The sequence below is a fragment of the Mesoplodon bidens genome, assembly GCF_964165515.1.
Source record: "Mesoplodon bidens genome assembly, chromosome: 1".
Lineage (NCBI taxonomy): Eukaryota > Metazoa > Chordata > Mammalia > Artiodactyla > Ziphiidae > Mesoplodon > Mesoplodon bidens.
The window spans coordinates 53,820,640-53,840,634 of record NC_138176.1 but is presented as its reverse complement, the minus strand read 5'-3'; the positions used below and the strand labels follow the sequence as shown (position 1 = coordinate 53,840,634).

Here is a 19,995-nt window from a genome sequence, read left to right as displayed (position 1 = left end):
AAAATAAACAGCATCTACTGTTCAAAATTTTCAAAATCATGAAAAACTGAGACTGAGGAGTACCAGAGTAAAGGAGACCAAAAAGACATCACAGCTAAGTTAAACATGGCAAATTCAACTGAACCTGGACCAGGAACAAATTTTTCTTGTGCTCTAAAGCTGGAGTTGGCAAACGTTTTCTGTAATAGGCCAGATAATAAAAGTGTTAGGCTTTTTGGGGCACACTGAGTTTGTTTTGACTTTTCAGCTCTGTTCTTGCATCCCCAAATCGGCCGTAGACAATATGTAAATGAATGGTGTGTCTGTGTTCCAGCTCAAATTAATTAAAAACAAACAAACAAACTGAAGGCTATTCTGATTTGGCCTGAGGACAGCTGTTTCTCAATACTGCTCCATACTCCCATCCCCAATAAAGGACATTAGAGGGACAGCTGGAAACATCTGAATAAAATCTATAGTTAAAAGTATTGTATCGGGCTTCCCTGGTGGCGCAGTGGTTGAGAGTCCGCCTGCCGATGCCGGGAACACGGGTTCGTGCCCCGGTCCGGGAAGATCCCACATACCACGGAGCAGCTAGGCCCGTGAGCCATGGCCGCTGAACCTGCGCGTCCGGAGCCTGTGCTCCACAATGGGAGAGGCCCGCATACCACAAAAAAAAAAAAAAAAAAAAAAAAAAAAGTATTGTATCAGTGATAATTGCATTGTGATTGTATAAGAGACTGTCTTTTTAGGAAATAAACACAAGTATCTTGGGTAAAGGGACTTTATGTCTATAATGTGCTCTTAAATGGTTTTAAAAACATAATATACAAATATGGTAAAATATTAACATTCGAGAGTCTGGGGGAAATGGAGACTAGGAATTGTTTGTGCTTTCGTAACTTTTCTGTATGCCTGAAATTCAAAATAAAAAAAAAATTAAGGTGTATTTCAGATCAAGTGGGCTGGGAAAATATAACTTATCTCACAGGTCCATGTAAATGTATTTTCAATTACTTATTTTTATATATCTTGAAATTCTAACTGGAATTGCTTAATTCACATATATAGGCATTTTGAAATTTGAAATTTAATAGATAAACATTTTAATTTCATTACCAGCAACAATAGGTTCAAGTGACTCCTAACGATAAAATATTTATTTATTTATTCATTCATTTATTTAGGCTGTGTCAGGTCTTAGTTGTGGCATGCAGGATCTTCGTTGAGGCATGCGGGATCTTTTGTTGTGGCACACGGGCTTCTCTCTAGTTGTAGTGTGCAGGTCTTCTCTTTTCTAGTTGTGGCACACAGGCTCCAGGGTGCATGGTCTCTGTAGTTGTGGCACACGTGGACTCTAGTTTGTGGCACACAGGCTCTCTGGTTGAGGCACATGAGCTCAGTAGTTGTGGCACGTGGGCTTAGTTGCCCCACGGCATGTGGGATCCTAGTACCCTGACCAGGGATTGAACCCATGTCCCCTGCATTGGAAGGTGGATTTTTTTGTTGTTGTTGTTTGTTTTTTTGCTTTACAATGGTGTGTTAATTTCTGCTTTATAACAAAGTGAATCAGTTATACATATGTTGAAGTGAATCATATACATATGTTCCCATATCTCTTCCCTCTTGCGTCTCCCTCCCTCCCACCCTACCTATCACCCCTCTAGGTGATCACAAAGCACCGAGTTGATCTCCCTGTGCTATGCGGCTGCTTCCCACTAGCTATCTATTTTACGTTTGGTAGTGTATATATGTCCATGCCACTCTCTCACTTTGTCACAGCCTACCCTTCCCCCTCCCCATATCCTCAAGTCCATTCTGTAGTAGGTCTGTGTCTTTCTTTATTCCCGTCTTGCCCCTAGGTTCTTCAGGAACTTTGTTTTTTTTTTCCCCTTAGATTCCATATATATGTGTTAGCATATGGTATTTGTTTTTCTCTTTCTGACTTACTTCACTCTGTATGACAGACTCTATGGAAGGTGGATTCTTTACCATTGGATCACCAGGGAAGTCCCTGATAAAATATATTTTGATGAATAGTTACCTGCATATGTAAAATTTCCTTTCCTTTCCTTAAATATAAATAATAATATAGTTAGGTCCCATCTACTTTATCATGATTTTCCATTTACCCTTTAAGCAATTTTCCCTGTTTGGAAAATTTTAGTAGCTTTTAGGACTTCTGCTTCTAGCCAAGATGGAGTAACAGGGACTGGAATTACTCTTCGGCCTAAAACAACTAAAAACCTGGACAAAATATATGAAACAGTGGTTTTCAAGATATTGAATGGCAGGCAAGAAAGGACAGTGATCCTTGAGAGACAGGAGACAAATGAGGTGAGCCCTACAATTGCCTCAGCTTAGTGCCTGGAGAAAGTTTCCAGTACATGATGTAGGGAAGGGGAATCCAGGTGGAGCCTAGTAAGCACCTTGAGTTGTGGAGGTAGAGCTGGGACTATAAGGAGGCTAAGGTGGCCAGAACTCTTAGGGCAGAGAACTGGAGAGGAAAGAGCTATGCAGAGTTCCAGAGACCTACAGAGGGTCCTCTCTAGTCTTAAGCTGAGTATTGATTACCACCTGTGTGAGGAGACTACCCAAGGTTGGGAGGAAAAACAACCTAAACAATTAGAGGAAAGAATTCCTAGAGCTCCCTCAATACTATGAATTGTGCCTGTTCCCAATAGCCAAAGTGGAAAAAAATCTCATAATTCACAGTGCATCAACAAGAGTACTCAGAAGGGTTTTGTTTCAGTAGTGGTACAAAGTTAGGCCTAGACTAAATGCTGCTCTGGTTTCACCTAACAAAACTTAAAAGCAAGGTTGAAAGGATAAAACTTTTTCTAAGCTGTGTCCTAAAACAAAGCTCAAGAATATTTAAAGGAATATAAAAATATGCAGCACTCAAAAAGGTGGTGAAATTCATTGTATCTTAACATCTAATCAAAATAACCAGTTGTAAAAAGAAGTAGGGAAAATATAATTCATAATAAGAAAAATCAGTCAATTAAAACCAACCCAGAAATGACACGGATGATAAAATTAGACAAAGACATTAAAACAGTTATTACATTTGTCTTCTTTATGTTTAAGAAGCTAAGATCACCTAGAGACTGTCATGCAGAGTGAAGTAAGTCAGAGAGAGAAAAACAATACAGTATGCTAACACATATGTATGGAATCTAAAAAAAAAAGTGGTTCTGAAGAACATAGGGGCAGGACAGGAATAAAGACGCAGACGTAGAGAATGGACTTGAGGACATGAGGAGGGGGAAGGGTAAGCTGGGACGAAGTGAGAGAGTGACATTGACATATATACACTACCAAATGTAAAATAGATAGCTAGTGGGAAGCAGCCACATAGCACAGGGAGATCAGCTAGGTGCTTTGTGACCACCTAGAGGGGTGGGGTAGGGAGGGTGGGAGGGAGACGCAAGAGGGAGGAGATATGGGGATATATGTATATGTATAGCTGATTCACTTTGTTATACAGCAGAAACTAACATACCATTGTAAAACAATTATACTCCAATAAAGATGTTTTTTTAAAAAAAGAAGCTAAGGTCAGGAGTGTATAAAATTTTTGTTAAAGGGTAAAATGGTAGGTATTTTTGTGACCCAAACAGCCTCTGTTGTAACTACTCAAATCTGTTGTAGCACAAAAGCAGCCTCATACAATGTGTAAACCAATGGACATTTCTGTGTACTGGAGTATAACTTTATTTCTAAAATAGGCAGTGGATTGCATTCGACGTGCAGGCTGTACTTGTAGATCCCTGAGCTAGAGGAGAGGTTGAACAACTTAAATAGAGGACCTGGAAGATAAAAAAGGGAAGATCCAAAGCAAATTCTAGAGATGAAAACTAAACTATTTAAATGAAAAAAATACACTTGGTGGGATTAAGCACAGATATACACTGTTGAAGAAGAGATTAGCAAACTTGAAGGCATACCAATAGAAACTATCCAAAATGAAGCACACAGAGAAAATATCTGGAAAAAAAAAAGATCATTAATGAGCTGTGGTTTATTTTCAAATACACCAATATACATGTAATTGGAGTCATTGAAGGGGAAGGTATGACTAAAAGAATATATGAAGACATAATGGCTGAAAATTTTCTAAATTTTTGAAAACTATAAAACCACAGTTCCAAGAAACTCGGTGAACCCCAAGTGCAAAAACTATCATTGTTTTTAAACCACATCATCATCAAATTGCTTGAAGTCAGTGATAAAGAGAAAATGTTAAATGCAACAGAGAAAGAAAGATAAATTATATACAGAGGAAAAAAGATATAGATAAGGATGACAGAGGTTTCTCATCTGAAACCTTGCTAGGGAGAAGACAGTGGAACAAGAGCTTTAAAGTACTCAAGGGGGGAAAATATGGCAACCTAGATAGAATTCTATACCTAGCAAAGGCAAAATAAAGACATTTTTAGACATAAGAAACTGAAAAGGAATTAATCATAAACAGGCCTGAGCTACAAAAAATGTTAAAGAAATCCTTCATGCAGAAGGATAATCATATCAAATAGAAATCTGTTTCTGTATAAATTACTAGCATCAAGAGTGAGAAAGGTAATACACTATAGATTCTACAGATATTTAAAGGATAACAAGCAAATATTAGAAATAACTTTCTGCCGATAAATTCAACAACTTTTGAAGAGATACACAAATTCCTTGAAACTGGCAAGCTACTAAAGCTTACTTAGGAAGAAACAGATAGATAACCTGAATAACCCTATATCTAAAGAAATTGAACTTGTAATTCTAAGCCATCCACATAGAAAGTTCCAGGCTTAGATGATTTTGCTATTGAATTCTACCAGACATTTAAGAAATACATCATGCCAGTTCTATACATACTCTTCCAGAAAACTGGAAAGCAGGACATATTTCCCAGTTCATTCTGTTAGGACAGTGATGCCCTGTTACTAAAAGCAGACAAAGACATTAAAATAAAATGAAATTGTGGACTGATATCCCTTATGAACACAGATATAAAAGGTCTTAACAGTTTTTCAAAATGAATCCAATAGTATTTTTTTTTGATCTGTTTATTTCTTTTTTAAATTTTATTTTTATTTTTGGCCGCATTGGGTCTTCGTTGCTGTGCGCAGGCTTTCCCTAATTTCGGTGAATGGGGGCTACTCTTCGTTGCAGTGCGTGGACTTCTCATCGTGATGGCTTCTCTTGTTGTGGAGCAGGGGCTCTAGGCGCGCGAGCTTCAGTAGTTGTGGCTTGCGGTTTCTAGAGCGCAGGTTCAGTAGTTGTGGCGCATGGGCTTAGTTGTTCCATGGCATGTGGGATCTTCCTGGACCAGGGCTCGAACCCATGTCCCCTGCATAGGCAGGTGGATTCTTAACTACTGCGCCACCAGGGAAGTCCCCCAGCAATATATTAAAAAGATAATACATCGTGATCTAATGAGATTTATCTCAGAAATGGAAATCAATCAATGTCATTTTAATACATTAACAACAAAAGGAAAATCATTTGGTCATCTCAGGGATTTAGAAAAAGCTTTTGACATTTCATTCTTCATCATAATTTTCATCAATCTAGGAATAGAAGGGAATTTCCTCATTCTGATAAAGCTTACCTATAAACAAACTACATTTAACACCATACTTGTGAAAGACTGAATGTTTTCCCTCAAGATCAGGAACAATTGCAGGGGTGTCCACTTTTAACCACTTCCATTTAACATTGTACTTGAGGTTCTAATTAGTACGGGTAAGGCCAGAAAAAGAAAGGCATCTAAATTGGAAAGAAGTAAAACTGACTTTATTTGTAGACATTACTATTATCTCTATGGAATCTTCCCCAAAAAAAAAGTTACTAGAACTAATAGGTGAGTTTAACAAGGTGGTAGGCTACACAGTCAACGTATAAAGCATACAAAAATGAATTACGTTTTTTATACTCATAATGAACAGTGGGAAATTGAAATTTAAAAAACAATAGCATCAAAAAATATGTGATTCTTAGGGGAAAATATCTGACACATGATGTGCAAAAACTATATACTGAAAACTACAAAACATTGCTGAGAAGTCCTAAATAAATGTTCTTCGGGCAGAAGACGCAATAGTGTCAGTTCTTCCCAAATTAATCTATGGATTCAACATAATCCCAATCAAAATCCCAATGGGCTTTTTATAGCAGTTGACAAGCTGTTTCTAAAATTTATAATGCAAATGCAAATGTCTTAGACTAGCCAAAACAACCTTGAAAAAGGGCCGTAAGAACTAACACTACCTGATTTCAAAGCTTGTTAGATAGCTACAGTAATTAAGGATGGTATTGGTTTAAAGATAGCAAGTAGATCATTGCTACAGAATAGTGGCCAGAAATTGTTCTTGAGGTAAGTTTTTCAGTCAAGGTACAAAGGCAGTTTAGTCAGCTAAAGGGTTTTTAACAAAGGATTCTGTAACAGTTGGATAACCATATGCACCCACCACTTACATAACATAAAATAACTATGATTCATACCTGGAACCATATACAAAAATTAGATCAAAATAGACCTAAATGTAAAATTTCAAATTATACAACTTTTAGACGAAAACAAGCAAGACACATTTTCTAGAGGCACCCTGTGGAGGGACTTCAGTCACATCAATGTAGAACTCAGTCTCCTCGGAAAGAAAAAGAAGAGACTCTGGCTTCATAAATGGTGGGGAAATAGAAAGGAACTGGCGACTGTTTGCAGCACTGTATGTGGTCATATACAGAACATGATCAAGGGTGTTACACTGGGCTTCTGTTATGAGGTCTGTATATGATCAGTTCCCCATCAATGTTGATATTCAGGAGAATGGTTCTCTTGTTGAAATCCAAAATTTTGGGGGTGAAAAATACATCCGCAGGGTTTGGATGAGGCCAGGCGTTGCTTGTTCAGTATCAGGCCCAGAAAGGTGAGTTGATTCTTGAAGGAAATGACATTGAGCTTGTGTCAAATTTAGCTGCTTTGATTCAACAAGCCCCAAGAGTTAAAAACAAGGATATCAGAAAATTCTTGGATGGTATCTATGTTTCTGAAAAAAGAAACAGTTCAGCAGGCTGATGAATAAGATTTGAGTGGTCTGGCTACAGAAACAGCAAGATGCCAAATGATTCTTCGGACTCGTTTGTGATATTTTAAAGATGCAATAAAAGCTCTTGATTTTGGGGGATAAAGTCACAAATTTTTTTGTTTTCTGTTGCATGTAAAAGTTATGTTTATGCTATAATGTATAGCATTATGTCTAATGCAATAGCATTATGTCTGGGGGAAAAAAAGTACCTACCTTAATTAAAAAATAATGCTGTTGGGAAAATGGTGCTGACAGACTTGCTTGATGCAGGGTTGCCACAGACCTCCAATTTGTTTAAAAAAAGACAATATCTGTGAAGTGCAATAAAGTGAAGCACAATAAAATGGTACTTAAGAAGTTAAAACTCCCCTACCATATGGCCTAGCCATTTCATTCTTACATATTCAGTTACGAAGAATGGAAACATGTTAATACAAAGACCTGAATACAGATGTTTGTGGAAGTGTTAGTTATAATAGCCATATAGGTATAACTCGTGCGCCACAACTGCTGAGCCTGCGCCCCAGAGCCCGCGAGCCACAACTCCTGAAGCCTGGGCGCCTAGAGCCTGTGCTCTGCGACGGGAGAGGCCACCACAATGAGAGGCCCGCACACCACAGTGGAGAGTGGCCCCCACTGTCCGCAACTAGACAAAGCCTGCGCACAGCAACAAAGACCCAACACAGCCATAAATGAATGAATGAATGAATAAATAAGGAATTTTATATCACTTTTCATTGGGGTGTATGGAGGTTGGACACTTCAATTCAGAAAGGGTTTCTTTCCCTTAAAAAAAATCTCTTAAACCTGCCCTATTCTATCCTAACCCCCATCTTGCAACTTAAACAACAGTGAAAAGGTGTGTGTTGTTATTTAGAGGATGATCTTTTAGATAGTGTTCTAAAAGCACAGTTTTTCTGACACAGTTAAAAAAAATTTTTTTTAAATAAATTTATTTATTTACTTTTGGGTGCTTTGGGTCTTCGTTGCTGTGCGTGGGCTTTCTGTAGTTGCGGCGAGCGGGAGTTGCTCTTTGTTGCGGTGCGCGGGCTTCTCATTGTGGTGGCTTCTCTTTGTTGTCGAGCATGGGCTCTAGGTGCGTGAGCTTCAGGAGTTGTGGCTCACAGGCTCAGTGGCTGTGGCACATGGGGTTAATTGCCCTGCAGCATGTGGGATCTTCCTGGACCAGGGATCAAACCTGTGTCCCCTGCATTGGCAGGCGGATTCTTCACCACTGCACCACCAGGGAAATTCCACTTTTGCAACTTTTCTTTTAAAATCATTTTATTTTTTATTGCTTATGCAGGGGTCAGCAAATGTTTTCTGTAAAGAGCCAAGTAGTACATATTTTAGGCTTTGAGGTCTGCATACTATCTCTGTTGCATAGACTTCTGTTCTTTTTTACAACCCTTTAAAAATGTAAAAGGCATTCTTAGCTCCTAGAGAGTATAAAAACAAGCTGCTAGTGTGGTTTGCTGACCTGTAGCCTGTAGTAGTATTTCTCAAAGTATGCTCTGTAGCTCTCTAAAATGTTTGCAGGTACAGAGGTGTGTGTATGGAATTACCTTGGGCACACTTGATACAACAAAACTAGGTTTCTTTACCAGAAGACAGTTCACATTGGAACCTTTATTATTTGGATTTTACAAGTGACAAAAATCCAATTTGAGTAGTACAGGGACTGATCCTATTGGTAAGGATGGCTGTCTGGACTTTCCAACTTTGTGGGCCACTTCATTCCTTGAGTAGTTGGGACTGGCTATGGTTAGCTCCCAGCTCAAATGCTTTCCCCCCAGCCCCCAACGTGTGCACGCACATGTACATCTGGTTTAAATCACTTATGTGCCCCTTGGCCTAATCATGGTGGTGTATATGAATGTGGTGAGGAAGTAAGGGTTCTGTTTTCAGAAGAATAGGGGTTAACACTGTTAAGGACGTTCTTTTTTGTGAATTTTGTTTGCGATATTAAAAAAAAAAAGTAGACGTTTATAAAGGAAAAAAGAGCCAAAAGTTTGACGAAGATGGTGATAGTTTAAACATGTCAAACTAGAATGGCATTTGCCATGCTTTCATGTGAGTAAAAATACTGGTAAAAATTTCTGATTTTCTAAACGTTTAAGCTAATGTGTTTTAAGTGAGTAAACACTTTCAAAAATAGTTGCTCCATGGTGTTCTTCGAATAATTGTTAATTGGCTTTCATTCAGAATGAATATTTTATAAGGAATTATTAAATGAAATAACAAAGAATACATAAGCTTCAAAACTTGTTAGATAGTAACTGTTACAACAAATTATGAGTTTTAGCTTTGTTGTTACTGTTTTTTAACAATTCAGTAATACAAAGTAGTAATTCTACTGGTAACGTTCTTACAGCACCTATATTATGTTTTCACATGACAAAATTTCCCTCATTCTTTCTTAAAAAGACATTGAGCGATTTTCTCATCTTATTGTTGGGACATTTTTGGTTTTCTTTAATCCACTGGTTGTCAACCCAGGTGACCTCCCCCTTTACCCCCCTGACGTTTGACAATATCTGGAGACATTTTTGGTTGTCACAACTGTAGGAAAGGTGCTGTTGGCTTCTAATGGGTAGAAGTTAGAGATGTTGCTAAACACCTTCCAATGCACAGCACAGCTCCCTCACAACAAAGAATTGTTTAGCCCAGGATGTCAACACTGCTGAAATTGAAACCCTATTCAATTAACCAAACCCTAGAGTAAATGAAGAGCACATGGGCTGTCGTTCCATGGTCTTTATTTTTAAATTGTGTTTCTTTTGAGTATATTGCCTATATCTTTTTTAACGGCTCCTTATGCACAACAAAACTGTCAACCTTTAACTGCCAGATAACATAATTTTAATGTTTGATATTCTATTAACAAAGCAAAATTTTTTCTTGTTGAAAGAAGCTATTTGGCAAATTACTACTACAGGACAACTATTATTAATGGTTACTTAAGGTTCTGGTTGCTTTTTTCAAGAATTTGTATTATAAATATGAAGGGAAAAGACAAGGAAAACTAGAGCTGTCATCTTGCATTCATCATAAATACCTTGAGATCTGTAATCTTTTGTCGTAATCATTATTGTGAACAGTTCAGCTAGCACGATAGTGCCTGGGATATAATAGGTTCTCAATAAATCTTTCATGGGAAGATGGATAAAAGTGCAGCTTACCTATTATGCTTGCAAAAACTTGTGCCTTGCAAGTCAGGTGAGACACCTGATGATTTACCTCCAGGTCATTTTCAAGTTTGCCCTCAAACTTCAGTGTAAGTCTTCTGAACTCCATCTCCCCCTACCTCCTGCCATTGTTCTCAGAAAATAATAATAATTGGTAGAGTTTACTGACACTGGATATTTGTCAGTTTGTGGGGGTACTTAATTTAAAATATTTTTCACAATATGTGCTATTACTGTCTTTTTTGTTTTTTAAAACAGGTGAGAAAACGCAGGCTTAGTAATTGACAGGCGTCAAGATTCAGACCCCTCCCTGTTTGTTTTATACCAAAGCTGTGCTTATAATACCAGTGCAAAAATATCTGATAGTATTAATTTTGTCCTCCAAAGCCAGACTGCCTAAATTTGAATCCTGGGACTTCAGTATCATCTTGGGAAAGTTACTTAACCCCTCCTCCATTTCTAAAATGTACGTAATAGTGTGTCTTAAAGGCTTTGCATACTGTTTGGGAAGACAAGGAAAAAAGACATGAAATATGACAAACGTATCAAGTAATTGCTAAATGATAAAATAGAGACAGTAAATGCAGATAGAATTCAGCGTGGGGAAATATATTTAAAATGGTTTCTTAAAAAATTTTTTTTTCAAGTATATAGCAACTTTTCACTTTTTATGCCAGTGACTGGGCTTCTGTGCCAGTTTTGTCAAGATATTGACCTTCTCCTGGCTTAGCTTTTGTTTTCTTATCTACCTTGAATGCTATGGTCAGTCCTGTGGCTTAGTAACACCTCAAATCCCTTATTAATCGTTATCCCCTCCATGATGCACCTCTTGTCCAGTACCCAGCAGGTTTGAGAATGTGCTGTCTCTATTCCCTTGGAATGTTAGTGGGACTTGACACTATCATTTATGGATTTCAACATTAGCCAGTCCTTCAATACCGATTTTCAATCATTTACTTGTACATAGTCAGCTTCTTTCTCCATTCCCTAGAGGGTATTTCCAGATAGTACCTATGGCTCTTTTCTTACTTGTTAGGCATCACAATGGCCTCTCATTTTACAAATAACTTGTGAGGCTTTAGCTGGTGCGTGTTAGACTTCTTGCTAAAATTAAAGTGACCTTCACCTCTCCAGCGTCTTAACCTTTTTAATTAATTAATTAATTAATTTTTTTTTTTTTTTGCGGTACGCGGGCCTCTCACTGTTGTGGCCTCTCCCTTTGCGGAGCACAGGCTCCAGACGCGCAGGCTCAGTGGCCATGGCTCACGGGCCCAGCCACTCTGTGGCATGTGGGATCTTCCCAGACCGGGGCACGAACCCATGTCCCCTGCATCGGCAGGTGGACTCTCAACCACTGCGCCACCAGGGAAGCCCACCAGCATCTTACCTTTTGATTGTTCCCCTCTTTTGAGGTTGTCTCCTTCCATAGCATCTAATAGACAGTTTCAGTTCTACCCCTACCGGTTCTTCATTTCCTTTTATACATTTTCTTCTTGACTCTCCTATCACTGTGTTTTCTTTCTGGGAGACTTCATTGACTACCATGGCTTTATTTGTGAATTGTGTATACCAATGAACCCTACTTTTCCAGCCCAGATCCCTCTCTGGAACTACAGATGGTTGTTTCCAACAACCTATTAAATACTTCCAGCTTGGAGTTCTGGGGCACTTCAGAGTTGACATTTGTCCAATAGAACCTATTAACACTTGCTTCTCCTGAAACAAAAGACTTAAAACCTGTCTTCTCCTGTACTGTCTTCTATTACCTCTTGGTGTGGCAGCCTTTTTTTCAAGTTCCTCTTTTCTCTATGGTTTGTAAAACTCCTTCTCTATTTCACCACTAGAATTAACTAAAAAGGAAAATTAACTGTATGTTTAAAAGAAACCTCAAGATCTTGCATTGCCTTTTGTGTAGATTGAAAATCCACTTTCCACAGCATGGTGTTTTTCTATAATGGAGTGGAGATAAAATTAAATGATGATCGTGTCCTAACTCTCAAAGAGATGGATTTTTTTTTTTTGTAAAGATTTTAAGTTTTTTTTAGGTGTCTTAAAATTTTTTATTACCTGCTACCACTTTTATCACCATCTTATCATAGGGTGATATTTGAATTAGCTTAAACTTTTATACTTAGTATTTAAGTTTACAAATATCAGATTTTCAAGGGATTTTATAGGCTTTTCACAATTTGACTGTACCCAGCTTCTCAATTTTATTCACTGCCATGGCTCACTTTAGAATTTTAGAGAATTTGTTTGTTTCCTGACTACCATTTATTAATTGCAAGACATTCAGCATGGTATTAACAATACTTACCTTTTGGATTATGAGGATTAAGTGAAATAATGCATTTATTCAGGGCCTGGCACATAGTAAACACTCAAGAAATCTTAGCTACTATTGTTTTCTGTGGCTGGTTTACTCCTCAGCCTGAATCTCTGATGTACCCAAATTTGCAGGGTCATTCCTGCTCTTCCATACTTCTCTCCCTGGCCCTGGAATGCCTTACTCTTTCTTTGTCCCACTTACTGTGACTGTTCCTTTTCCTTCAGAAGTTAGCTCTTCTAAGAAAATTTTCCTAGGAGTGGTCCTTTATCACCCCTCCCCTCCTTTACATAGGCACTCCCTATTGGAGCTCTTTGGTCATAGCTCTATTTGGAACATGAATTTCATTACAATTTGTTTTCCAAACATTTTTTGCTGTCTTTACTGGACTTTGAGCTTTGTTTCAGTGGTAAGGAATAATGTGCAATCTGTGGGATTCCAGTGTTACCATTCCTGCCTTGAGCCAAAAGGTTTTCAGTCAGTAAACATACTCGCTGTCATCTCATTTAATCCCCACAACCACTCTTTGTTATGTCAGCATTATTGTTATTATCAGATACAGAAACCCAAGCTAGATGAGGTTAAGAGATTTGCCCCAGGCCACTTAGTTTCAAAGTGCCGGAAGTCTAGAATTCCCCATGTTTAATAACTTACTACTATTCTATAGCTATCCCCTATACATTTGTCTTTTACTTATAAGTAAAAATAGCATTCAGTTTATTAAAAGTTTCTTGATGATTGCCTTTGAAGCACTTTTGCTTTATTTTGTAATGTGTTAAACATCTCAAGAACTGGGATTCTACTGATTCAGAAATGTAGAGTTTGATCTTTGTATACCTTGTGTACTTTATACTCTGTTATATTGCTTAGCAAAATAATTGGGTGAATAAATATTTTTAAGACATTGAATTTTTTATACACTTGCATAATAAATAGATGGAGTATTTTGTGCTTGAAATAATTAACATTGTATTTTTTCCAAAATTTAATTGTTTTTCACTAATTTGCATTAGCTTTTATTAACTTTATGTGTTTAGTAACATCCTTGAGAGTAAATTATGTATCTGTATATAAATGGTAGCCCTTTCTTAGTCCTTTTGTAGGATTGTTACTTTAATAACACATAATAATAAATTTGTATGACCTAAGGATTTCTTATGGCTTTGTATTCAGTAAAAAATACTCATTCTAATAGCTGGAGGAGAAGGGCTAGTGGTGGTAGTGAATCAGATTATTAAATACAAAAGTATTGCACGTCATTAATTTTATAAAGGGTTTAAAGCCTAATTAGCAGTGTACATAGTGATTCTAGTTATTCTCTAAGTTGTAATTGTGGTTTAATTGAGTTATGTCATAAATTCCAAGAGTGAGGGACAGCTTCTTTCAAAGAACAAAGAATAGAGTTGAAGATGAGCAGTATATATTTCCCCACTGTATAATATTCTTTAAATTTAGTTCATGGGTTTGTTTTGCTTTATTGTTTTCATTTTTGGAGTTGCTTGTTTGAAACATATTCTTAAGTATTCTCATTACAGAGCATAGTAATACTCTGAATCTTACCCCTGTAAATGGTGATATTTATATTTTATTTTAGGGAAGCTATGCGAAATTATTTAAAAGAGCGAGGGGATCAAACAGTACTTATTCTTCATGCAAAAGTTGCACAGAAGTCATATGGAAATGAAAAAAGGTAAGATTATTGTTTTTCTGGTAGATAGTTATCGCTAATAATAGCTATCATGAATTTGCAAGTGATGTATTAATATACAAGTAAGAGGATGGTTTCTATTGGGTTAATTTGCAAGTGCAAAATGAAAAGTAGGGGATTTGTCTCTATTGAAGAGGGAGAAACAAAGTAAATTGTAGCTTATTTAGTAAAGATCCTCTGGTTAAATCCGTGATTTCACAAAATGAAATAATCCATAGTTTTTATTTGGGGCTGCATGGTGTTCCCTAAGTATTTCTGTGATACATTAGCTCATTCAAAAAGTAGCTTTCCTTTCGGTGGAAAATGTAGTTTTATAAAGAAATGTGACCCCAAAAGTACCATTTTAAAAAGAAAAAGGCTTAAAGAAACCCCCAAATTGAATTATGGAGTGATTGTGACGAAAAGTACTCCCAGCCCTCTCCACCCTGACCCTGTGCCTATTCAGGTTAAAAAAAAAAGCAAAGCTGAGCTGGTACTCATACCACATGAATGTGGCACTACAGAAATGACCAATAAATCAGATTAGCCAAAATTAAATTATAATAGGGATTTTAATATTTAGTGTTTGTCTTAGTATTTTTTTAATTTCAGCATTTTTGGTATATAATTGTGGATTTTTGTTATTTGTTTTTTCACTTGGTTCCTGGAATTTTCTTGTTAATAGTTTCTCAAGCCTTTGTCTTTCAGACAGCATTTTTGTGTTAAGCATTTTGTGGACAAAGGCTGCTTATGGGGGAAGATGAAAGATTTTTTTGGATTGGCTAGAAAGGCACCAAAACTGAATTGGGAGAAGGAATGAAAACTCAGGTTTGGGTGTTGGATTGAAAGGAATGAGTGGAATCTTAAATTTGTGAGATAAAGGAGATCTTAGCATATGCATAAGAGAAGGAAAAGGTAGTATATTAATTTACAGGCTGGAGGAATTTTAAATAGTCTCTTTCTCAAAGTCCTCTAAATCTGAGCTGAAAAAAAGGTGAAACTATTTAGTTGATAATGTTATCCTCAAAGAGGATGAACAGCTGAAAACAGCATTTAGGACTCATACTGCCAAGTGTTCTTTTTTAGTTATTCAAGTTTACTAAATTTCTGATTACTTTACTAATGGAACTTAAATCATCTGATTTAGAGTTAAATATGTAAAGAAGTTGGTACCTACAGTTTGGGATAAAGAAATCAAATCGAGATAGTGACCCCTTTTTGCATGAAGTTGGTACTGGAAATTCAGGTGTTCTGCCCGCTCTTCCCCCCTCCCCCCGCCAGTAATGAAATCACGTGTATATAGGAGATTGTCTCCTTCCCCTCCCACCAAGCAAAACAGCATAAGTCAGTACCCTCATTACTTGAGATGGGTCTAAAGGGTCAGCCTTGTATTTCATAGTGAATCTGAAGAAGGAACAGCTTCCCTTTATCCAGTCACGAGCTAGACGTTGTTCTGGAAATGCCTTACAAATGTCTTTAAATTTTAATCCTCAGAATAATCTTGTAAAGTAGGCATGCTTTAATCCCCATTCTGTGAGTGAGGAGACTAAAGATCAGACTTTAAATATGCCCAGATTCACTTTAGTTAGGAGTTGATAAGAGCCAGGATTGGAACTCCTGGGTCTGTAATTCCAAATTTCATATTTTTTTCATTTCCCTAGTTTTCATAGCCTTGCATTTTGTGTTTGAGTGTTAATTATCTACAGCAAGGCTTGAAGATGGAAAAGGTACCTGAAGAACCTAAAGATGTCTAAAAAACACAAACTTTGTAAACTTCACTTTGTCTGGGATTCTCTTTTTACCATTAGCAGAGTGAGATTGGGCTGAATCTAATGAAGATAGGAAAACATATGTTCATTGTATAAGCTGCCAACCTGGGCCGTGTTGCTCAGTTTAATACAATTGGATTCATTTATTAACTCATTTATTCTTTATTTCTCACAACCTGTTAGGTTCCAGGTACTGTGCAAAAAGCATCTTGGATGGGAATTTTAAAAGTCACTAAGTCATTTAATACTTCGGTGGATAACTGAGGCCCAGTGCAGATAACAACAGGGGAAGAGCTACTCAGAAAATTAGAGTCCAGATAAGGCTCCTGTTTGTTAGTCACTGTTGAAAATACAAAGCTATAGTGGTTTATCAAGTTAAAATAGGTGATTTAATGGTTAACTTATTATGTTTGCCCTTATTTTCAATTTCTTTCTATTATTTGGGGTATAGCCTGGTGGGTCTAAAACCCCAGTCAGAGGAAAGCTCAAAGAATCTAAGCTTCTGACTCCAAAGAATGAAAAAAAAAAAAAAAAAAGATGAAAAAGCCAGAGTAACTACTTTCCTATGTTTATTGTATTATTAAAATTTCCAGAAGAGACATGCACTGGTTTTACAGTAAAGGTAAAAACCTACTAAAATTACTTGATTTTAAAAAGGTATTAGTCGTCAGGGGCTGCTAACACAGGTCAGCCTCCTGGATGACTGGCAGGGCTTCTTACTGGAAGAGGTCTTGTCCCTTACTCCTTAGTGGAGTGCAGCGGAAAGAGAAAGATCTGCTTTCTTTCTTGCATTAGGCATGAGGTAACCTGGGGACATGACCACAGTCATCTTGGCTTACAAAATAACTCCAGTGAATGATGCTAGAAATATTTGGGTAGGAAGTTTTATCCTAAAATTTTAAATCATTCTCAGGATTCACTTTTGTGCCTAATGATGAGTATTTGTTTGCATAACGTATTTGGTATCCCACTTAGTATGTTAGTGGCTAGTTTTACTTTTTCATCGAAGAAGGTCTTTTCAAATTGAAAAATAAACTTAAAGAAAAAATTATTTTGTCTAGAGGCAAATTTCTATTAAAGATATGGAAATGCCATTAGACATATTAACATTTCTTCAACTTTGTGTTAGGGGAAGTATGAATAATCATCAAAGGGTAATGATTCTGCCAAAATAAAAAAATGTAAATGATGTGTTTGGATTTTGTCTAATCTTATATATTGGGCTCAATAAAAAGGCTTCTTTGAATCTGTAAGGTATTTTCCAGACCTCATCTCAGGATATGAGGAAAAAGTTGTTGAATCATTCTCTGAAAATAAAGACTGACTGTTGAACTAGGAAATGAATGAAATCATAAATGTGTGCATATCGCCATCAAGTGGCAAATAAAAGCATTGTTTGTCATAGTTGCTTAGATTAGAAAATAAAGGCACATGTTTCATAAAGTGTCCTTATACAGCAGCTGTTAAACTCCAAAAGCTAGCCACTTGGTCAGACCTTTCACTGAATGTTTGGTACATATTGACCAGCTGTCCAAATTCAAAGAATCATCGATTCACATACACGTTATAAAGGTGTATGTTAATTTTTGTTTTGTTAATTAGGTGGCATTTTTTCCTTACCCTCCTCCCTTTAATTTCCTTTCATTTGTCTGTAAATTTTTTTGTATTGATGCTTATCTTCTATTTGATTATTATATTACTACTGAAGTTTCTGGAAATGAAGATTTGATTCATTAGCTGATTTTTAGGGAGTGACAATATTGGGATGTTTAAAATATGATTTCATCATCACATGGTAGAAATAATCTTAATGTTTATATTGGATTTGCTATTTTCTTGCATCATAGCTTTCTTGAATAGTTGTAGAGTTGATAAAAAAATAAGGCTAGTTCAGAGGCAGTTGAAGAATCTTCATTTTTCTTACATTTATTACAAGATTGGAAAGCACTTTCAATATAGAACCTAGGTCAGTGTTTTGAGTGGTAAAGAATTTCTTTTCAATCTGTCTGATTTTTATGCCCTGTTGGTTTCATGCCATTTTATCACAGTACTCTTGAGAAAACCAGCACTACATTTGGTACACTATAGTAAAACACAGCTTTTCGAATTTTATAGCTGATATACCAACTTACTAAGGAGGCTTAACATCTGTCAATAAAATACTAATAGTAGACAAGCTTCCAAAATTGATGCCTTCTCAACTTCCTGATAGTGTGCCAGCTAGATATTTGAATCTGTGCCATGGTAAGTATTGGGTGGTTCCCAGCATTAGAGGCCAGAAAGATCCGTGGTACAGACTTGAACTGAGCCAACTCCTGAACTAGCCCAGCTAATCCAGGCATCCCTCCAAACTTGGAGTGACCTGGAACTGAGCCCAGTGCCTCGGCTGTGACCTCTATGTCCATGGTGACAGAGAGTATACAGGAACAAAGGCTGCTCTGATTCCTTTCTATTGGTTTAGATACATATGAGAAGACCCCAGAAGATTTTCCTCCTAACTCAGCCTGACCCCTTCGACCTACTAGGTCTACTTCCCCATTACTCCGGCTTCATCTCCTGTTGTTTTCATCTCTGCTCCAGCCACGCTGGTCTGTTGTTTCTCTGCTGTCCATTATAGTCCTTTCTACTTTGGAGCCTTTGCACTTGCTATTCCCTCTTCTGAAATGCTCTTACCCTAGATACCCATGACTTTAGGTCATGACTTAAAGTCATCTTCTTAAATAGGCTTCCTCTGGCCACCCAGGTCTTCTACATTTTAAAGTACCCCTTCCCTGCTTTATTTTTTTCCCTCAGTACTTACCATCAGCTAACAGAGTATATATGATATTTTAGTCACCTAGCTTTTTTAAATTGTCTTTCTTATTAGACTGTGAGTTCCATTAGGAAAAGAATTTTTGTTTGTTTTAACTACTAATATATTCCCAGTATCTAGTATAGACAAGGGGTGTAATAGATTTTTGTGAATTAATGAAAATTAAATAAACCCAGTTCACTTCCTGTAAATTGTATGTAGATTGCCTCTAAAGTAGTCTTTGGTAGAGTTGAGCAAAAAGTAGGTGCCATATATTTTGATTCAATTCAGTCAATATTGTAGTAGGTGCTGAGGGGGAGGCAAACAAATAGACACTACTCTACTACCTTTATTTTTTTATTAATTTTTATTGGAGTATAGTTGCTTTACAGTGTTGTTAGTTTCTACTGTACAGGAAAATGAATCAGTTATACGTATACATATATCTACTCTTTCTTAGATTTCCTTCCCATTTAGGTAACCACAGGTCACTGAGGAGAGTTCCCTGTGCTACACAGTAGATTCTCATTAGTATACATAGTAGTATATATATATGTTGACCCCAGCCTCCCAATCTACTACCTTTAGGGTGGCCTGAAAGCTAAATCCAGCATGATGGTATCTGTGTGTATGTACGTACACACACATGCCTGTGTACAGTTCTTTCGTGCTTTATTTTTTTAAGTCTGTACATTGTTGGCCTAAAAAGTGTTAAAAAGCATAAATTATTTGCCACATTTTAAAATTAGGAATTTCATGTAAAAATTGATTTCAGGCAACTATTGGGAAGTTGGAGGATGTGGCCAGCACTAGGCCTCCATGCCCATAGTTCAGCCCTGTGAGTGGGTGGGTGAATGTATACTCACATGCTTGCTGTTCCCAATTGTTTCCTTGTCATCAGAGCCACACAGCATTGGCTGGTGCTCTGTGCAGTTAAGCTTTTTTTTTTTTTTTCTTACAGTGGGCTTAAAAGATTAAGAAAGAAATTTCTATGCTTATAGCTATACAAAAAGTGGGAATTACCATGAGGGCTGTGTGTTTCAAGAAAGAAGGGAGGGAACCTACTTCTTTGGGTAATTAAGGGATATTTCTACTTATTTATTGTACAGCTGGTCCACCCATTTATATTACTTACCTGGCTGCTATTTGAATTTACTTGGCTACTATTTG

The 19,995-nt window shown here is 37.0% G+C and overlaps 1 protein-coding gene and 1 pseudogene across 5 annotated transcripts in view; both read left to right on the top strand.

Moving 5' to 3' along the window:
* The window catches only part of LOC308623518 (recombining binding protein suppressor of hairless), a 115,262-nt gene that overhangs the window by 72,799 nt on the left and 22,468 nt on the right, over window positions 1-19,995 (top strand). For all 4 annotated transcript variants that reach the window (XM_081246001.1, XM_081246000.1, XM_081245999.1 and 1 more), the window contains one exon: window positions 14,173-14,268. In XM_081246001.1, the coding sequence (XP_081102127.1) occupies window positions 14,173-14,268 (96 nt within the window). The remainder of the gene's footprint in view (window positions 1-14,172; window positions 14,269-19,995) is intronic.
* On the top strand, window positions 106-7,061 carry LOC308620070 (large ribosomal subunit protein uL6-like; annotated as a pseudogene). Its single transcript has 3 exons — window positions 106-181; window positions 2,147-2,316; window positions 6,504-7,061. The product of its transcript is annotated as a large ribosomal subunit protein uL6-like (transcript).